This window comes from Centroberyx gerrardi, chromosome 7 (genome assembly GCF_048128805.1).
Source record: "Centroberyx gerrardi isolate f3 chromosome 7, fCenGer3.hap1.cur.20231027, whole genome shotgun sequence".
Lineage (NCBI taxonomy): Eukaryota > Metazoa > Chordata > Actinopteri > Beryciformes > Berycidae > Centroberyx > Centroberyx gerrardi.
The window spans coordinates 31,720,836-31,742,100 of record NC_136003.1 but is presented as its reverse complement, the minus strand read 5'-3'; the positions used below and the strand labels follow the sequence as shown (position 1 = coordinate 31,742,100).

At 38.5% G+C, this 21,265-nt stretch overlaps 1 protein-coding gene across 1 annotated transcript in view; it reads right to left on the bottom strand.

Annotated features, from left to right (window-relative positions):
• Nucleotides 1-21,265, bottom strand: part of LOC139916982 (uncharacterized) — a 99,772-nt gene extending 78,507 nt beyond the window's left edge. Inside the window, exons 1-12 of the mRNA XM_078284741.1 lie at nucleotides 21,231-21,265; nucleotides 20,792-20,851; nucleotides 19,920-20,033; nucleotides 12,295-12,793; nucleotides 11,051-11,099; nucleotides 9,208-9,321; nucleotides 8,732-8,845; nucleotides 8,499-8,577; nucleotides 8,074-8,302; nucleotides 5,918-7,688; nucleotides 5,627-5,800; nucleotides 4,120-4,293 (exon numbers count right to left, since the gene is read on the bottom strand). Coding sequence (XP_078140867.1) covers nucleotides 4,120-4,293; nucleotides 5,627-5,800; nucleotides 5,918-7,688; nucleotides 8,074-8,302; nucleotides 8,499-8,577; nucleotides 8,732-8,845; nucleotides 9,208-9,321; nucleotides 11,051-11,058 — 2,663 coding nt within the window. The 5' untranslated portion in view covers nucleotides 11,059-11,099; nucleotides 12,295-12,793; nucleotides 19,920-20,033; nucleotides 20,792-20,851; nucleotides 21,231-21,265. The remainder of the gene's footprint in view (nucleotides 1-4,119; nucleotides 4,294-5,626; nucleotides 5,801-5,917; nucleotides 7,689-8,073; nucleotides 8,303-8,498; nucleotides 8,578-8,731; nucleotides 8,846-9,207; nucleotides 9,322-11,050; nucleotides 11,100-12,294; nucleotides 12,794-19,919; nucleotides 20,034-20,791; nucleotides 20,852-21,230) is intronic.

The following is a 21,265-nucleotide window of genomic DNA, read 5'->3' as shown; positions in this document are numbered from 1 at the left end:
CATTGTTTAGCACACATATCACTATAGGAGATCATGAAGTGTCTAACACATACTGGACACTCTGGGGACCCACATCAGCACTAGTCACTGTTATGTTTTAAACTTATCCTAACAACCCTACTCTTCCTTCTCCAAACACAGCGAAGTAACTCAAGATTATTTAATTTCATAGTGTCCTGGATCAAAATGTTTGAGAAGTAATATTGCCTGTTTTCCATGATCAATACTGAGAGCTGATCAGTGGTGACAGTGGATCCCAGAGCAGCTGATGTTGGAAGCAGACTGCTGCTGAACTGATTGAGGAGCGTTTGATGGACAGTGGAAATGTTCTACCAAAGTGAAGCATCATATTAAACACACAACATCTGTACTTAACAGGAAAGTAGAAACACTCGTAGAATAGCCATCACCAGATAAAAGTAATAGAATACAACTACCCTGGTGAAATAGTACTCAGTAGATGAAAATAAACAGTTGTGTTTAGAAATGAAAACATTTTTTATCAACCGGCCACATTTTCTACGCTTAGTTTTTCATCAGTATTACCACTAACTGCATGCATGTGATAGCCTACATAGAGCAGACTAAAATAAATAAAAAACTAAAAACAAAAGAGGAGCCTATATTTGCTCTGAAATGTAGGCTAGTGGACTCAAAGTCTTAGGTTCCTCACAGTGGAAATATTAGCACACTGGGATATGCTGATATTAGCGGAGGCATGTAAAAATCTCATTCCGTTTACTTGTGGTTTTAACTTTCCATGTAATTTCTGTTTCCATGGTAATATTCACAGTATTCTGCTGACTTATATATAAATGGATTTTCTTATCAGAAACTGCCCTCACCGGAGTCTATAATAGGCTAGTAGGCTATAGTAGTACAATATAGTCTACCAACCCTAACCACATGTTTGTGTAGGTAGAAAAAGGACACTGTCATCATACTGTTTCGTTACTTTCACAGTACAAACAAAATGCAGAGCAACAATATAAATCGACAGTAAACCAGCCAACATGTACACATGCTGTAGCCAGTATGAGCCACAAGAGGGCTATGTGATGACCCTCCCGCGCTGCCTGTTGTGTGTCCTACAGGAGCCTGGTGGGCCACTCAATCACTCACTCAGATGTATGTGTGTATATATTTATTATATTTAACACACAAATTATTAAACTCAAATTCTCAGTTGGCATTGAACAGAGTTAAACTGATTTTCAAACACACACAAACAATACATCAGTTAAACAATGGAATTAAATGGAACTATGCAAACACATGAGATTATCAAACTAAAAAGGCATGGAATAATAACTCAATATTCTAAAGGTTAAGCAATACGCTCAATATATTACTCACTTTAGACACACTCAACAAGAATAAAGGGAAGACCAGTCTGGTTGGTGGCAGAGCAAAACAGAACAGTTTCTCCTCCTAGTTATGAGAGCTCAGGGTTAGGGTTAGTTACTCAGGGTTAGTTACTCAGAGGCAGATTGAGCACACCTGTGTCTGGTTGACTTCAGACAGCAGAGGTGTGCCCGTTGCTCCTCCCAGAGCTCAACAGGGGTCATTGCAGACATGGATTTCAACAAGTGGATTAGTAAGATACCAAATCCTAAAAAAAAAGCGGCAAGCTAGCTCATCCGTTTCATTTTCCAAATAAATTGTCCATGTAAAATTTGTAGTCAAACTTAAATTTGTATTAAAAATACACTGTTTACTGAGGAATCATGTTTGTACAAAGGAAAATGAGTTATATGAAAATACAAATATTATGTATGTGAATATGCTGTGTGTGTGTGTGTGTGTGTATGTGGGTGTTGGTGTGTGGGTGTGTGTGTGTGTGTGTGGTGATCCTGTACAGAGCGAATTATCATTTCAGCAGCTGTCTTTAGTCAGGAGTGTGAGTGTTTCTCTACACAGGAGGCGACTCTCCCTCCTCTATCTGACACAGAGACACTGAGGAACCAAACAACTCAGACCCAAACCTAAACCTAAACCCAAACCCAGGGTAGAGGGGTTCAGTGAATGTGGAGTGGAAGGTGTGGAGGTGGATCAGTGTGTCAGAGGAGACTCTGTAGAAGGACAGAGAGCCAGCAGACCAGTCCAGATACACTGCTACTCTGTCAGAGCAGTGGGTGATAGATATAGCTGTTGTTCTGTTATTGTGACAGGCAGAGTAAGTATTACCAGAGCAGAACAGACTCCAGGACTTGTCATTCGCTCCAAGCTGGCAGTCAGCATCTCTTCCTCTCCTTCTGATTCCTCTGTAAGTTGCTCCTATATGAACCTCTCCTTCCCACTCTACCTCCCAGTAACAGCGACCAGTCAGACCATTTCTACACAGCACCTGTTTCCAGCAGTCAAATCTCTCTGGGTGATCAGGATATGGCTGCGCCTCATCCACCTCTGTCACCTTGCTGTTGTCCTCAGACAGAGAGAGGTTCCTGTTTGCTGTGTTTGGGTCCAGTGTGAGTTCACAGGCATCTGATGGGGAGAACAAGACACAATACAGCAGCGCATTTTGAGCTAATATAACTGTTCTGTTTATTCATCGTTTGTTGGTTTATTAATAGCTTGACTTTTACAGCAGAATTTGAATAAATGGATGTCACATACTGTTGTGTAGATAGACTTTCCATCTAAATAGTTGAATATGTGCTGCTTTTTTTTCATCAATAAAACTAAATACACACTTACACTTCCTCAGACCCGACTTTCAACCACTGCAGTCCACCATGGTCCAGACTGTGGGTGTAGAATGAACAAAGTCAGATAAGAGTCAGATATTTCTTTTGTATTTTCATTTTTTTGTATTTTCATTTTGCACAGTTTAAAAGAAAGAAAGAGAAGACATCAGAAAAACAAAATTAGCAGTAGATAGTGCAGGGTGAGAGGCAGGACAACCTGAGGGATTTATTCATGGTCTCTACCTAACACGAAAATATGGGCATTTAATAACCTTGGCATATGAATGATTTTTCCATACAACATCACTCATATCCAACATTAAACAGTATGACACAGCTTCACTGTCTGACTAAGAAAATGGTTGCCAACTCTAACCCCTCTATAAGACATTGCCTCTGCCTGGCAGCAAGCCTCTCCATACCTGAGAGAGTCCAGTCTCCAGTGTGGACCCTCCAGTCCAGCAGAGAGCAGCTTCACTCCTGAGTCTCCTGGATGATTGTAGCTCAGGTCCAGCTCTCTCAGATGGGAGGGGTTGGAGCTCAGAGCTGAGGCCAGAGAAGCACAGCCTTCCTCTGTGAGCAGACAGCCTGACAACCTACACACACACACACACACATACACACACACACACACACACACACACACACACGCACGCACGCACGCACGCACGCACGCACGCACGCACGCACGCACGCACGCACGCACACACACAAATCAGCATCAAACAGCTATACACTGTCATAGCTAATACATTACAATAAATTGAGTTTTCTTCCAGTGATGTATAACTTGTATTTCTTTATTGTTGCCAATAGTTACATGTTAGATTTTCTCATTAGTATACTGATCCTAAATTAGTTGTGATTATGCAGGTGAATGCTAGCAAAAACTGCAGTAATAGTCTTCAACATAACCAGTTGACCCAATGATCTGTTTGTGTTGTTTTGTCCAATTTAAGAGTTCTTGACTCGGTATGTGACAGACACATTGAAATCCTTTCTTTTATTTTAGGTTTCAACAACAGCGGCAGGAAGGAGAGGATATAATGAAATATCCTCATGGCAAGTAGTAGTTCACAGAGGCTAGAAAGTTGTGTGAAATGTTGGCATCACAATTAGTTTGCAAATCACATAAGTAGAGTAAATCGTACAGAGATTAGGCATCTTCAGTGACATTATCTGCATGTGAACCAGGATTTATATAGTCCATTCTGGTTCTTTAGGTTTCAAAACCAGTGGCAGCAAGGAGAGGAAATAATGAAATAACTCCATGAAAAGTAAAGAAAGTAGTGCTAAATGTTAGTATCACAATTAGTCTGAAAATCATATAAACAGGAAAATCCTTCACAGGTTAGGTGTTTATTTACTGGTGTTAACCTATATGTGAGCCAGGATTTAAATGGTCGTGTTGTACAGGTTGAGGAATACTGACCTGAGAGTTTCCAGTCTACAGTGTGGACTCCCCAGTCCAGCAGAGAGCAGCTTCACTCCTGAATCCTGCAGGTCGTTGTTACTCAGGTCCAGCTCTCTCAGACTAGAGGACTGGGAGCTGAGAACTGAGGCCAGAGCTTCACAGCTTCCCTCTGACAGCTTACAGACACTCAGCCTAAATGGACATGAAAACATATGAAAATATGTTTCTCTTATATGTTTCAGTATACTTTGCCTGATGTTGTCGCTCACTGAGTTGAGTGTAGCACAAACAATGCCAGGGATACTGGCTTGACTTCACTAGACATGACTTCACTAGGGTCACCCATGTTAAAAATGTATTCACGCATGGTACTGTAAGGTGATTTGGATAAATAAATCAAGCAAATGGCATACACTATGCTTTACAGAAAGCCATGACAAAGATTAATAAAATATATGAAGCAGGTATAACAATTAGGAAACACTTTCAAAAGATGTGGTTTTAATACTACTACTACCAATAATAATAATAATAATGATAATAATAATAATATAAACAATACTAACTTGAGAGACCACAAAAATAAGACAAAAACATTACAAGTCATTAAAGTGTATTTCACCCAGTGTTTTAAAAGATGATAGTGAATTTACTTGCCTTGTCCCTCAGGAAGGCATTCCACAGTCTAGGGGCCCTGATAGCAAATGTGTAATCACCTTTAGTCTTGAGTCTAGACTGAGGAACAGTCAAAAGGACCTGTGACCTCAGCTTGCACTTCGGCTCATTGGGAATTAAGGGGTCCTCAATGTTACTAAGTGCCAAAGCTAGCCATGCTTTAAATGTGTTCAGTAAAATCTTAATATTAATTCTATACCTAACTGTTAATCAGTGGAGAGATGTTAAACTTGGGGAATTAGGATCTCTCCTTAGCACTAGTTGAAACCCTAGCTGCTCTACTGTGAACAAGCTGGAGATGTGACAGTGAATTGTGACTGAGACAGGAATAGAGAGAGATGCAATAATCTAAATTGTAACAACTAGAGCAGACTCGACCAAAACGCAGACACAAGGAAGCAGAGGCTGAATGGAGTTTCAAAACAAGCAAGCTTTACTGATTTCAGAGACTGCAGATCTCATAATGCAAGCGAGAGCGAGAACAAGAGCGAGAGGCCTCCCCAGGATCTGAAAGAAAGGAAACACAGAGAGGACAAGGGAGTAGGAGAGGAAGAGATAGAGACAGAGAAAGACGAGCGCACAGTCATGACACTAAATAATCCAGGTTCATGGCTGTGTACAGTATATAAACCTGGATCAGAATAAAGCAGTTGGTGGAAAATTCTCCTTTCCAGTTAGATAGATTGAAAATACCGATGTAAAAGTGGCTCAGAAATCCTTATGTAAAGCTTGTAGGGTTATCCGTTGCAGATTCAGGAATACTGACCTGAGAGAGACTGTTTTGAGAGCATAGACCATAGTTTGGAGAAAAGTGTCATATCAATTGAGAAAAACTGTAAATTCATTTTACCTGAGAGTTTCCAGTCTACAGTGTGGACTCTCCAGTCCAGCAGAGAGCAGCTTCACTCCTGAATCCTGCAGGTCGTTGTTACTCAGGTCCAGCTCTCTCAGACTAGAGGACTTGGAGCTGAGAACTGAGGCCAGAGCTTCACAGCTTCTCTCTGACAGCTTACAGCCATTCAGCCTGAAGAAGCATTAATGATAAAGACGATAACTTTGAAAATATTTATTTTTCCTCTTCTGTAAAAATGATTTCATTTCACATACAGTATTTAATCAGCCCAGTTTTCTATGCACTTACAAAGCTTTATTGGAGGCTTTGACCACTGGCAGCAGCCTCAGAAGACCCTCCTCTGAAGCAGAGTATTTCTTCAGGTCAAACACGTCCAGCTCTTCTTCTGATGACAGCAACATGAAGACCAGAGCCGACCACTGAGCGGGGGAGAGTTTGTCTGTGGAGAGACTTCCTGATGTCAGGTACTGTTGGATCTCCTCCACTAGAGAACGATCATTCAGCTCATTCAGACAGTGGAACAGATTGATGCTTCTCTCTGGAAAGGTATTCTCCCTGATCTTCTTCTTGATGTACTTGACTGTTTCCTGATTGGTCTGTGAGCTACTTCCTGTCTGTGTCAGCAGGCCTCGTAGGAGAGTCTGATTGGTCTCCAGTGAAAGACCCAGGAGGAAGCGGAGGAACAAGTCCAGGTGTCCATTTGGACTCTGTAAGGCCTTGTCCACAGCACTCTGGTAGAGGTGTTTTTCTTTAGAATTGGATGTTGAATGAGGTTCTGACAGTAGATTGACATCAGTGTTGATGAATGTCAGAAAGACATGAACAGCAGCCAGAAACTCCTGAATGCTCACATGGACAAAGCAGAACACCTTGTCCTGGTACAGCCCACACTCCTCTTTAAAGATCTGTGTGAACACTCCTGAGTACACTGAGGCTGTTCTGATATCAATGCCACACTCTGTCAGGTCGGCTTCACAGAAGATCAGGTTGCCTTTCTCCAGCTGCTCAAAAGCCAGTTTTCCCAGAGACTGAATGGTCTCTGTAGTCCAGAGTGGATCTGTGTCAGCCCTCCCATGATACTTGACATTCCCCAGTTTGGACTGAACCACCAGGAAGTGGATGTACATCTCAGTCAGGGTCTTGGGCATCTCTCCTCTCTCATCTGTTTTCAACACATGCTCCAGAACTGTAGCAGTGATCCAGCAGAAGACTGGGATGTGGCACATGATGTGGAGGCTTCGTGATTTCTTGATGTGGGAGATGATTCTGTTGGCCAACTTCTTATCTCTGAATCTCTTCCTGAAGTACTCCTCCTTCTGTGGGTCAGTGAAGCCTCTCACCTCTGTCACCATGTCAACGCACTCAGGAGGGATCTGATTGGCTGCTGCAGGTCGTGTGGTTATCCAGAGGCAAGCAGAGGGAAGCAGTTTCCCCTTGATGAGGTTTGTCAGCAGCACGTCCACTGAGGTTGACTCTGTCACATCAGTCAGGATCTTGTTGTTCTGGAAGTCTAAAGGAAGTCGACACTCATCCAGACCGTCAAAGATGAACACAACCTGGAACTTGTCAAACCTGCAGATTCCTGCTTCTTTGGTCTCAGTGAAGAAGTGATGAAGAAGTTCCACCAAGCTGTACTTTTTCCCTTTCAGCAGATTCAGCTCTCTGAAAGTGAATGGAAATGTGAACTGTATATCCTGGTTGGCTTTGTCTTCAGCCCAGTCCAGAGTGAACTTCTGTGTTAAGACTGTTAGCCCACTACCAGCCACTCCCTTTGTCATCACTGTTCTGGTTGGTTTATCTCTTCCAGGTAAGGGTTTAAAGATGTCTTCACATTTGATTGTTGTTTCTGGTCTCGCTGGTTTCCTGGATGCTGTTTCAATCTGTCTGACCTCATGTTCATCATTGACCGCTCCACTCTCTCCCTCTGTGATGTGGAGCTCTGTGTAGATCTGATTCAGAAGTGTTGGGTTTCCTGCTTTAGCAATCCCCTCAAACAGACACTGAAACTTTTCCTTCAGATTAGATTTGAGTTTACGTTGGCACACTGCAGCAGGAGTTTCTGAATGAACGAATAACAAAAAACAAAACAACAAACAAATAACATCAATAAGTCTATGTTACACTAAGTATAGGAAATGTTAACATTTCCCTACTCCATCAGCTGATCACTGATGGGTGGGCAAACAAGTCCTGTCTCTGTGCAGCCCAATGTGAAGGGCAACTGTTGTGGTGTTGATTTTTTTCATTTTATACAGCACTGTGTTCAGCATTTTACACCCACATTAACCAGTAGTTTTACCAGATTATCCATGGGGATTGTGCTCATTTACCATTTGATACAGAGTTGTATAGACCTCCCATGAGAAATATCAACATTTATATCAGTGTGGAAATTTAAAAATCTCCCATTTTTGTTCATGTTAAACCAGTTAAAAGCCTCTTACTGCTCTCCAGAGAGTCAGCCAGCTCCTCGTGCTTCATTCTCCTCAGGAAGTGCAGTGTGATCTTCAGAAGTGCCTCTCTGTTGCTCCTCCTCTGCTCTTCCTCCTCACTGTCCATCATCTCCTCATCCTCCCTCTGCTTCTCTAAGCATTCTGGGTAATCTGGACTCAGAACCCTTTGGAACTTCTTCAGCTCGTTCTTCACAAAAGTGATGATGTTCTCCTCAAGAAGCTGGAACAGAATAATATGTAAATTAATCTTTCATACTAATGCTGTGGATCGCAACATCAGATCCATCCGTCCGTCATAGACTGAAAGCCCACTAGTCTAAAGAGTGTAACATGGAGAGTATTATGGCCAGGGTATTATGGTTGTCTTTAATTTCATTTGTAGCTTAAGTATAATGTGTTGTTGTACATTTACAAACCCTAAATATGGAGTCCAGGTCTGTTTGATGCTCCTGGGCAGACTGACCACTGGGAACCTCTGACCTCTCCTGGTGAACTCTGTGGAGAAAACATGATGTATTAAATCTCCAGATATCAACACACACACACACACACACACACACACAGAGAGAGAGATCAATTCTATATATCATGACTGAGAGTTTAATATCAACGAACCCATCTGTTCTTATCATCATTTTAAAATTCATACATTTGATCGATAGAGTGATGTCCATCTTTGAACATAATAGGGTGCCTCATAGACCGGTCACTCTTCATGGACACACAGCTGGGTACAGGAGAGTCTGGTCTCTCCTGCTGGATCCTGATAGAAACACAGGATGGACAAAACAGGGGTGATGGCAGTAAAAGGTTTAAGCAGGCTTTTGACCAGCAGGCTGAAAGCTTGGAATGTGGGGAGAGTAAATGAGGAACACTCTTCTCTCCCTCCACAACTCCCACCAAAGCCCTTATACAAAGAAACTTAAGTCTCAAATTGCTCCGCTGGAGTTCTTAGTAGTCAAAAGTAGCAGACTGTGGTACATACTGGGCAGCTCTGAGGTCTGAATATATAAGTATATGTATGTAAAGAAGAGCAATGCTGAAAAAGACCAATAGCCAAACTTCTCTGGATAAAAATAGTTAAAACATGAACACAGTAACATTTAAATGGTAGTAACAGCTTACGTCTTTTCAGAAGAATGGGGTTCATCTTTAAAATCAACAAGGACAACGTCTGATCGGTCACTCTTCATGGACTTACACCTGGGTTCAGGGGAGTCTGGTCTCTCCTGCTGAGACCTGGTAGACACGAGGAAGACCACCAGGGTGGCAAATTAACTTTATAGTCAATTACCAGCCACAGTAGCTGGTGGATAGCCAGAAACTACCAGGTAGGTATTAAAAATTAAAATATTTGCACACCAAAGTTTAATAAAGTTTAAAGCTTGAAGTACCTCCCTCAGTACATTTTTTCCTCACATTCAAAAAACTACACCTATCTCTCACCTTAACTCTTATCCTACTCATGATCGTTCTAGGGTAACAGGAACACTGTAAGGGCAACAAGGCTCTGACCTTTGTACTCTTTTATGTTGTTTGTAATTTTTGGTCTTCAATTTTCTGAAGAAATGTTTTCAGTGTACTCGCTTCAGTGTGACAGATTAAAAAGTTAATTTATTGAGTTCATCTTTTAACGTTGTTTACATTTGTCCACCAGATTTCACTTCGCACTCTGCCATTAAATTCGAGAAGAAAATATAGAAATACAGTGAAGTATGTTAAAACTTATGAATGATGAAAAAACAAAAAACAAAACAAACCACAGGTAAAAATTAAACTTAATTTAACTTAATATTATCAAAATAGCTCCTACATAAGTCGCTCTGGATAAGAGGGTCAGCAAAATGTCTAAAATGTAGGCCGAAAACTGCACGAAAGCATAATAACAACTAGAAGAGTTTAAATTTCAGGAGAAATGTATGTGTTTGCTTTGGTGTGACAGGTTAAAACCTTGAATTTATCAAGCTCTTTCACCACCAAATATCACTTATCTTAAAAAGTATAAATTGCAATAGCAGTAATAGAGTTCTAGTATTTGTAGTAGTGGTAGCAAAAGCAGAGTCAGAATACAATTAAGTTGTATGCGGTGCATTAAGCAGGATTTATTTCATTGCTCCTGCTGATGACCTGGGCTCTCTGGTTATGGACCTGAAGGAAAGGTGTGTGGCAGCAGCAGACAGTCAACATGGTGTGAAGCTGCTGAGGGATTGTGGCGTTTAAAACTTGGCCTCAAGCAGCTCTGAAACTAATTTACCACCAGGGGGCGATCAGTAGCTAGTGAGGCATCCATACATCTAACACACTAGCAATCCTAACTTCAACCAGAGTGATTAATGTTATTAAAATATGAAATAAGTGAAATTAAAGTTGATCATAAAACCAACACAACAGTCAGTTTTGGTAAATAGATGTCTTGACCTGAATAAACATTAATATTAAGATTAAGATTGCACTTTATTGAAATTCGGGTGTCACAGCAGCAATAGGCTACAGCACAATGGCAGAGAAAAGTACAGGAACGATTAATAAACAGCCCGCATAAAATAATTTGTATCAAAGTCCAAACCAAAATCAAATATCAAACCAGTGTTCAATATCAGAGTCCAATCCAATGGCTGTAACATAACAGGATGTAGTTTTATTATGCGTCTATCAAATGGTTAATGTTTAATTTAACCACATCATCTACAGGGAACTAAACAGCAGCCTTCCTGCTCTGATAAAAAACAGGTTTAAAATGTTACAACAAATAAACATGTTCATGACTTTAACGTTAACAACCAGAAAAGTGTTTTTATGTTTTGAACCTGAACAGTGAGTTTCCTCACATACCTTCAACACCTTTAATCACAAATGGAGGCTTATTCTGTATTATTGTCTTATTACAATTAAATCAATCAACAGTAAGCATTAATGGATTGAAAAATAATACACAATAAGCTGTAATGTAAAGTGTTGAATACAATACCTTTTCATGTTGGAAATGACCTGCCGCCACACCGATAAGTGAAAGTAGACTAGAGAGAGAGAGAGAGAGAGAGAGAGAGAGAGAGAGAGAGAGAGAGAGAGAGAGATTAATCATTAGCCCACAGTCTCTAATCTAATTTGATTTTTGATCTTATTCCTGTCTCATCGGGAAAAATCAGTGTCACATTGGGGAAATTCTTTTAATTTATACTTAGGTTTAAATCAAGGCTATGTGTATCCATTTATCATATTATTGTCTGTATGATGACAAGATAGTCTGCTATTGCCATTTTTGGCAGTGCTATTGTAGCCTAAAGGAAACACTGTTTTTTTTGGTGGGTTTGCTAGTATTTACTTGAATGTTGCTCTTTTCAACCTCTGTCCTCTTAATTTAATTCCTGTTTCACACTGTTCCTTTGATTTTTTTAAAAACTCCTTTTGAGTATTCTGCTTTTATTTTGACTGTCAAAGCACTTTATAAACTCTGTCTTTAAAGGTGCTATATCAATAATAATACTAATTATTATTATTTTCATATTTGCATGCTTTTAAAAATAGTTTGTTTAAAAAGTAATTGTGTTTAATATAAGGCCAACAGTCAATCAAAGATCAAATCCAAATTAATATGACCAAGTCCATAGACTGTCTAAGATTAAAGGAATCATTTGGATTTAAATGATTCAGACTAGGGCTGAACAATTAATCAAAATTGTATCGAAATCACAATATGGCCTACTGCAATTTTCAAATCGCAGGAGGCGCAATATTTGTTAAAGGCGAAATGTGTGTCAAAATACCATTTTAAATTAAATATTTTCATGCTGCAGGGATGTCCTGGCCTACACAACATCTTTGTTTGGTACAGATCCCCGCAAAAATCACACCATAATCATTTTAATACGTTTTTTAATGAAAATGAAAATAATGATGTAAAAATTATCATTCCCTCTAATATCGCAAATCACATCGCAATTGCAATATCAGTCAAAATAATCGCAATTAGATATTTTTTCAAAATCGTTCAGCCCTAATTCAGACGATGTATTAAGGATAAAGAAATCTTCAAAAATAATAACCTTCATTGTACCAAGCCATTATCAAAGACAAGACAACAACTGAGAAATCAATGAGGTCACTATACAGGTCAATATACCAACACACAAAGCATATGTTGTTTCTTATTAAGAGAAAACATTAGAGACTGAAATAAAGAGGATTCTCCAAATCACATAGGATTACACTTACTCACGGTTTCCCCATGACTGTCAGTCACACCAGGTCACTTGTGTCTTGGGGTCTCTGTAGAAAAAGAGCTTTATTTTAATCTCATTGGGACTATAAAGCTCACATGCTCACAACTTCAGTATCAAAGTCTAAACCAGTCTAAACTTGTTGGCAGAAACCAAGTCTGGCAGATAAATCACAATTCAGTTTTATTATGCGTCTATCAGATGGTTAAATTTAATCACATCACATCCAGTGAACTTTAGAGCCACCTTCCTCTGATTAAAACATGTTGAAAAAGACTAACAACAAAAATGGTCGAAATCTTCATGACTGTTGTTATAACCCAAATGCTGATGTGTTCACAAACTGTTACTAAAAAGTGTTCAGTTGTGTTTTGTAACTTAACAGTGGGGTCTGAGACTTGTCTTCACCATCTGGGTTGGAACTGGAGGCCAATAGGAAGATTTCTTTTCACAGATAAATCAAAAGTTGACGGTAACTAGTCTGAGATAGATGACTTTGAGAATAAGAATAAATGAGAGAGAGACAGACAGACAGACAGACAGACAGAGAGAGAGAGAAAGAGAGAGAGAGAAATCAGATTTTATTATTATATTGAACCAATCCTATAACTCCAATAATAATAATAATAATAATAATAATTGTATCATAGAAGAGAATTGACTGCTGACCAAAAATGTATAAAATGAGTAGCCTATATTGTAACCCAGTAAGCAGTAAATGTTCTCCAGTAGAATAATTGAAGCAAATATCAATAAATCCATTTTTTTTTTTTTTTTTTTTTTTTTTTTTGTCTGAATGAAACTATGATGTGGTGGGGTGGGAGAGAGTTAGGAGCCCTGAGGAAAACAGTTAGGAACCGCTGTTATAGGAGACTATGATTATATATCTGAAAGGACCTACTGAAGAAGAAGAAAAGGATGTTCAGAGAAGGAAACAAGAACAAACTCAAACGTGTTCAGAGGAAGACAGAAAAGAAAATACATGAGAGAAAACCTGGAAAACAATCAGCAAAACACGTTAAGGGATGTTGATCGCAGGCTTTCATGTAGAAACTCACAGTTATCCAGCAGGTGGTGGATCTTATCTTTTGGTGTGCGAGCACGTGCAGCAGGTGCAAACTTATAGTGTGTTACAGTGTCAATTTTCTGATCTGCCAGACCAGTATTTATTGTACAGAATAGAAGAATCTCATTGTAAACCTGACCTGCACAAAATAAGCCATATGATCAGGACATCACTGTAATGTTTTTTATATTCTCATTTGATACTTTCAATAAATTGGATGATATCTACAGGAAGATATGCTGTCCAACCTGCACTCAATCTACCATTGGGGCGTTACATATGGTCAACACCGTCAGGGTCGCGGTGGCTACCACTAATAATAATAGTAGATTACGTGTGTGCTTGCTGAAAAAGCTTTCTGAGAATATCTCTGTTCTCTGATTGGAAATGTTCGACCAAAGTGGATGTAGAAGTAGGCTACATAAATCCTCTAATTTAATTAAAAACTTAACAAACCTGATACAAACTCAGAAGATGAAATGAAAGGTTCTCCATTCAACAATTTTCTCAAGTAAAAGCATTAAAGTATCACCAGTCAAGGTGAAAGTGAAAGTAGACCTACATGTAAAGTGTCCTGTCTTTGTAATTTATTGCCAGGAAATTTTCCATCCTCAGTGCATTAACCTCTGTAGGTTCAGCTAAAAGGACAGTTCTGTCAAAGTTAGGTGTCTTGAAATAAAAACATTTTTAATTAACTGGTCACAATTTCTACACTAATAGTAGCCTAACAAAAAAAAAAAAAGATGAAATAAGAAAAAGAAGCCAGAATATTTGCTTTGAAATGTAGAGGACTCTAGCTGGGATATGCTGATAGTAGCTGAGGTATATAACTAGACATCCCACAGAGATTAAACAGATTAAACAGTTAATCTCTGTGTATTTTATCCTGTTTACTGTTGTTTTTTACTGTCGGTGTAAATTCTGTTTCCATGGTAATAGAGTATTCTGCTGATCATATATCTATGGATTTTCTTATCGGGACATGAACACGGTTAACGCCAATCTGACTCTTAATTGTGCTATGAGCTAGCATCCAGAATGCTCTGCATGTAAACCATGGAAATAGATGATTTTGTTTTATACTAATCCTTTCCTTGTCCGTCCAGAAGGGGGAGCTACTGATCTCTGGCAGTGTTTCCTGAAACTGCCCTTACCCGAGTCTATAGCAGGCTGGTAGGCTATTAAAAGTATATCTCCTACAGACTACCTATATACCTAACACAAACATTAACCAGACTACTCCTGTATAGGCATTAAAAAATCAGAATTACTGTCTGTTTACTTTCAGAGTAGAAACAGAGAGCCAAGCAACAATCTAAAGCTACAGTAAACCAGCCAACCTGCACACACGCTGTAGCCAGTAGAAACCACTAGAGGGCGTCCTCACTGCACACAAAAACAAAAACCTCATTCTTAACTCTGCTCATATCCAGAAAACTGCATGATAACACTCTCACTGTCAGTTCTCTACTGGCCAGGAACTATTGCTGTTGTTTTAACCTGAAATACAATTAGTATTTTTCAGGTATGGTTGTAAAAAAAAATTCTGATGTAAAACCGACCTGAATTTTGAGAGGATAGGTGAAACAAGTTCCAAAATTTCATAAAATTGGGTAGAATAGGGTCGAAAAAGGCTTTACTAAGAAATTCATCATAAAGTCACTTAACATTTATTAAACCTGGGCTAGGTTAAGAAGTTAAAAAAGGTAAAATTTTAGACTCTGAATGTGTTTTGCTACACTGCTGTATGTTGTTTGTCTGTGACATTATGTTTGTCATGATGCTGCTTTCTTGACCAGGTCTCCCTTTAAGAGATTGTTAGTCCATGGGAAATGAGCTGGCTGAATAAAGGTTAACTTTAATGAAACGCATCACTTGAGTTGGCTGAAAATACCTTTTATGGACAGTCATGTTCCTGCCTCTTCATTAAAACTCTATAGTTGTTATAGTGTTTTTCTTCACAAGTCTATGTGCTTAACACAAATACTGTATGTGAACCTGAGTGTCTCTGACATCTTTGTTTGACAAACTTTGCTATGTAAATCAATGATGTCAAAGATTACATTCTGTATTCAAGAATACTGCAAATGATAATGACATTTTCACAGTTAATGCAAGATTACAAGTCCTTCCATTGTCCATAAGGTGGAAATTTGCCTTTGGCTTCACCATAAAAAAAAGGCATGACATAAAAAAGTATACATACAACAATAAACGCATCAAATAGAAAAATAAATGAATAAATAAATACAAATACTAGCATAACTGCAACAAAGTCACAGGAGCAACCACCATGTATCTGCGTACCCAAGTTACGTAGTTTCATTTAGGACCTTAATCTCACTTGGGACAAAAGATTTCTTGTAAATATTCTTAATAGCTCTTGGTAGTCTATATCGTCTTCCTGGGTTAAAACTTCATATTTGTTTATGCAGTGGTGAAATAATTCATAATTCTGTGAGCTTTACCTTTTATAAGTTCTTCATACATGCTACTAAACTGCCTTTGTGGCTTCCGAATTATTTTGGATGCCATGTTCACTACTTTCTGCAACTTGTTCCTCCTCTCAATGTTCAAATTGCCATACCACATGATCATATTAAAGGATTAAATGCTTTCAGTAGGATCTTATACGTCTCCAAGATGTTTTGACTAACCCTAAAATTGTTGAGTTTGCACAGTAGATGGAGATGAGCATTTCTTAAAAATAAAATCAGTATAGCCTTGAAGATGAGATTACTGTCAAGATATGTACGAAGATATGTGAAATCATTGATAGCCTCAAGCATTTGTCCATTGATAATCAGTGGCTGCATTGAGTCTTTGTTCTTTTGTATGACAAGCACTTTTGTCTTACTAACATCTATTTCTAGAGCTTTCCGGGCACCAATTCTGAAGAGTTGACACATTAAAATATAGGCTCTCTCTGACAGTACCCCCTTCCTGCAGATGGACAACAAGAGACATAGCATTGGCATACTTAAACTAAAATTTTAATCAATCTTAAATTCATTTGTATAAACAGAGAAAAGCAGTGGTGATAAAACTGCCCCCTGTGGTGCTCCTGTGTTCAACATAATCTCATCTGAGACACTACCATCAACAATAACTCTCTGAGGGTGGTCAGAGAGAAAGTGTCTGATCCAGTGGATAATGCCTCCATTAACCCTTAGATCCAGCAGTCTCTGCAGCAGACTATGTGTTTGCACGGTATCATAAGCGGAGCTAAAATCAATAAAAAGACCTGTAGATGCCTCGTTAGGGTGTTAAATAATGTTACTGTGGCATCATCTAGGGGAGATCATCTGTGCCCCTTTGGCTTTTGTATCCAAACTGTAGGTGGTCTAAGCAGCTGGATACAGAGGATGTTATGTGCCTGCTTAGGACCCTCTCCATGCATTTACACAGGATGGAGGTGAGTGCAATAAGCCTGAAACCATTAAATCCAGAAGCACCAGGCCTCGTAGGAACGGGAACAATGTTTGAAATTGAAATTATTACAGTCTGAAGGAAGTCTGGAAGCCTTCCGTGCAACGAAGTATCTTAAGTATCAACCTCTTGTGCCAGCTATCTCACAGCTCAGCTACAAATGTCAGCTGTTGGTGTCTATATTTGGTAGCTTGGGCAATGTTCACAGGCTAGTGATGAGAGACCTACAACTGGCAGGAATGCCAAAGAGACGGGTGAAGGAGTTGGCAAGGTATTGCTCCATGTCAGCAATTATAGGGATTCGCCATATTTTGAGAAAGCGCTACTACTTGTGCCTTTAGAGGGCTTGTTAAGATTGCTAAAGAAATGCTGATTAACATAGCAATCGCTTTGGCCATTTGTTTATGTGAACGAGCTATCAGATAGCCTGAAAGATAATAATAGATTATGATACATCCTTGTGTTATGTACTTGATTTTTAGTTGGATTTTATACATATAGGAACTGGACTGTTGTAAGGAGCAGGAAATCCTCCGTGGGCCAGGAGTACAACAGAACTGTTCAAGCCCTGTTTCCACATGCTTCGGGAGTACAACGTTTGCCTGTGTTTGGATCCGCCTGCAGTCGGCCTCACTCGCCATTTTCCTGCATCGCCCTCATCAGGTCTACCCATCACAAACTCTGTCATCAAGTCTTGAGTACTGTCTATGCACTTGCACTGCGTTATTTTTGTTTTTACCTTGCTAGTGAAGTGGACGCAATATCATCTTCATCTTAAAGGCCTCTACGCACCCCAGCAACGACTCAGGCCTGCAACCATTATTTAATTTGGACATTTTTATTTATTTTAGTAGGCCTACTATTATTCCAAAGACTGTGTTGTTGAGTGTGTGTATCCACAATTGCTGTATTTCATTTTGAGAATAAGCTAAAGAAAGTAAGATTGGTCAGTTAATTTTAAGGTACACACTTTGCCTCTGTGGAATGTAAAAGATTGATATTAGAATATCTGGGTATTTGCTTTGATATTTGGAAGTTGTTGTTTTTTATTTTCTGTTTTTATATTTCACATCTTGCTAGTTGCATAACTAAAGGCAATTGGTTTGCATTTAAAGTATCTGGTGTTGAGTTGTGGTAATTTTATACAGTCACATATTTCAAAGGGGGACATTCAGGTTAATTGTAGTAATTGAAATTCTTAGTAGATATTGTTTAACTTCTTTAAACACTACTAAGTGGAGGCACCGCCATTTATTAATTCAGAGAGATTTACTTATTTAATTTATTGTCAAATTGTAATACTCAATTTCTGCTATGACCCGTTAAACAAATAAATTAATTTTACAACGTTTTGTGTGTTGTTCTTGCATAGATTTAATGATATTTTTTTCACTTTACTTAAAGCAAACAATGACCACTTATAGTGACTTATAACCAGCTTGTAATGTATTATATCTGCCTATACCTCAGGAATTTCATTACTTTACTTAAAGCACCCAATGACCACTTAGAGTAACTTATAATCACATTACAGTTTTTCTCGATCGCTTACACACTATAACTGGCCCTATTAACTAAACATCCCAAACCATGATGCCATCTACCAAAAGACAGACCCATTTCCCAAAACTATAAACACCATTCCCCTGTTTCCACACATGATTCAGATTTGTTGAACTTTTTGTAAAATATCACTGGCTGCACCATGTGCTCATTTAGAAAGCACTGGCATTCAATATCATTAACTCAAGCCATCACAGCTTGAATCCAATTAACACACAATTCCCCAGGTGCAAACACTAAGAGTCAAAATTGTTCACACACCAATTAGAAGCTCAGGATAGATAGATAAAAGGGCCATGGGTCAGCTCACTTGTTTTGTGATGTGATGTTGATGAGAATCTCTGGCCTGACCCAGACCAGAGACGGGATGCTGAGGCAGAATAAATGTGATTTCTTTCTTTATGTACAAACTGTTTTTTTTTTCCATTGGTTTATATTGGTAAATACATGGAAATTATTTTACTGTATTCTACGTTCTTTATCAGGTGCATATTTTTACAGTACATTTACTTTTTCACTCAATTTCAGTTTATTTTACTACAGTACATTGAGGAATTAAAAATTTTGAAAATGTATTCATGTGTTGTGTCTTTATATTGTGTTCATCATGTAAAGAGGTTGTTCTGGGGGAAAACCATAAGCGCCATTATTCATTGCAGTAACAGGTTTTTGCGGTAGTGTTTTGAATTGATCTCACCAGTGTGTAACAGCTATTTTGTAGTGTACGTGTATTTGATGGCTTTTGTGTGATGTCTGAAGGCAAAGTTTGGTTTAGATGTAAGATTACATGGTTTTGAGTGGGGAGTTTGGTTTTGACATGGAAGTTTGAAGTTTGTGAAGATGAGTGTGCAGTTATGCATTTGTGTTTAGAGTTTTGGGAAATGGAGCATAATTTCAAGAAATGTGTCTTGGCAATCAAAAAAAACAGTAAAATGCATTATAACAGTGATTATAATGCATTATAAAATGATTATAATGCATTACAACTATGAGAATTATAATGCACTATGATCCTTGCAAAAAAAAATGTCAGTGAGTGACCAGCAATTATGAAGTATTATGATACTTGACCTTATATGTCATTATAAAATGCTTTATAATGTGTTATGATTATTGTTATAAAGCATTATGAATATTTATGAGTGCTTATAACTATAATTATAAAGTGCTATAAGCAGATTATAACGCATTATAAGTATGTTTATAATGCATTATAGACATGGGCGTCATAGAAAGTGTTACCAAATTTTTAAGCAGGCTTTTGACCAGCAGGCTGAAAGCTTGGAATCTGGGGAGAGTAAATGAGGAACACTCTTCTCTCCCTCCACAACTCCCACCAAAGCCCTTATACAAAGAAACTTAAGTCTCAAATTGCTCCGCTGGAGTTCTTAGTAGTCAAAAGTAGCAGACTGTGGTACATACTGGGCAGCTCTGAGGTCTGAATATATAAGTATATGTATGTAAAGAAGAGCGATGCTGAAAAAGACCAATAGCCAAACTTCTCTGGATAAAAATAGTTAAAACATGAACACAGTAACATTTAAATGGTAGTAACAGCTTACATCTTTTCAGAAGAATGGGGTTCATCTTTAAAATCAACAAGGACAACGTCTGATCAGTCACTCTTCATGGACACACAGCTGGGTTCAGGAGAGTCTGGTCTCTCCTGATGAGACCTGGTAGACAGGAGGAAGACCACCAGGGTGGCAAATTAACTTTATAGTCAATTACCAGCCACAGTAGCTGGTGGATAGCCAGAAACTACCAGGTAGGTATTAAAAATTAAAATATTTGCACACCAAAGTTCAATCAAGTTTAAAGCTTAGTACCTCCCTCTGTCACGTGCTGTAGGATTGTGGTGTTTAAAACTTGGCCTCAAGCAGCTGTAAACCTAACTAACCACTAGAGGGCGCTCAGTAGCTAGTTAGGAAACTATACTTCTAAAATATACACCAGCAACCCTAACTTCAACCACAGTGATTGGTTTTATTAAAATATAAAATATTACATTTTTAGATTAAAACAATTTTGATAGATAGAGTTTTTGACCTGAATAAACAGCCTATATAAAATAAAGAGAAATCATATAATCGGATATTGTTTTATTATGCGTCTATCAAATGTTAAAATTTAACCACAACAAGAGCAGCCTTCCTGCTCTGATTAAAACAGCTTTAAAAACATTACAACAAATAAACATGTTCATGACTTTAACATTAACACCCAAACACTGATGTGTTCACAAACTGTTACAGAAAAGTGTTTTTATGTTTTGAACATAAACAGTGAGTTTCCTCACATACAACCCCCTAATCACAAATGAAGGTTTGTTCTGTATTCATGTCTTATTACAGTTAAATCAATCAACAGTAAACATGAATGTGTTGAAAAATAAAACACTATAAGCTGTAATATAAAGTGTTGACTACAATACCTTTTCATGTTGGAAATAGCCTGCTGCCACACCGATAAGTGAAAGACTGCTGGCTTGATACTGTTAGAGAGAGAGAGAGAGAGAGAGAGAGAGAGAGAGAGGGGGGGGGGGGGGGGGGGTGTCGATGTCCTTATTAAAAGCAACACAATAAATTACTTTTAATAGTCTGCTACTCCTACTTTTATTAGATGACGTTTACATTTACACTAACTAACACTAATATCTTTGAAAACTGTTACAAGAGTTATGTTTTGAACCTAAAAAGCGTGTTTTTATAAAGACACGCCTTTATTAACGGCCGAACAGGACATTTCCATTTTTATAGTCTAAATAAAGTAACGGTAACGGTGAGATAAAATATATGCTGGAATAGAGTAACTACGTCATTAACGTAGGCTAATAAACTGAAAACTAGCAAGTAAACTGTATGCTACAATACCTTTTGGTGGTTAAAATAATCTGCGCCACGCCAAT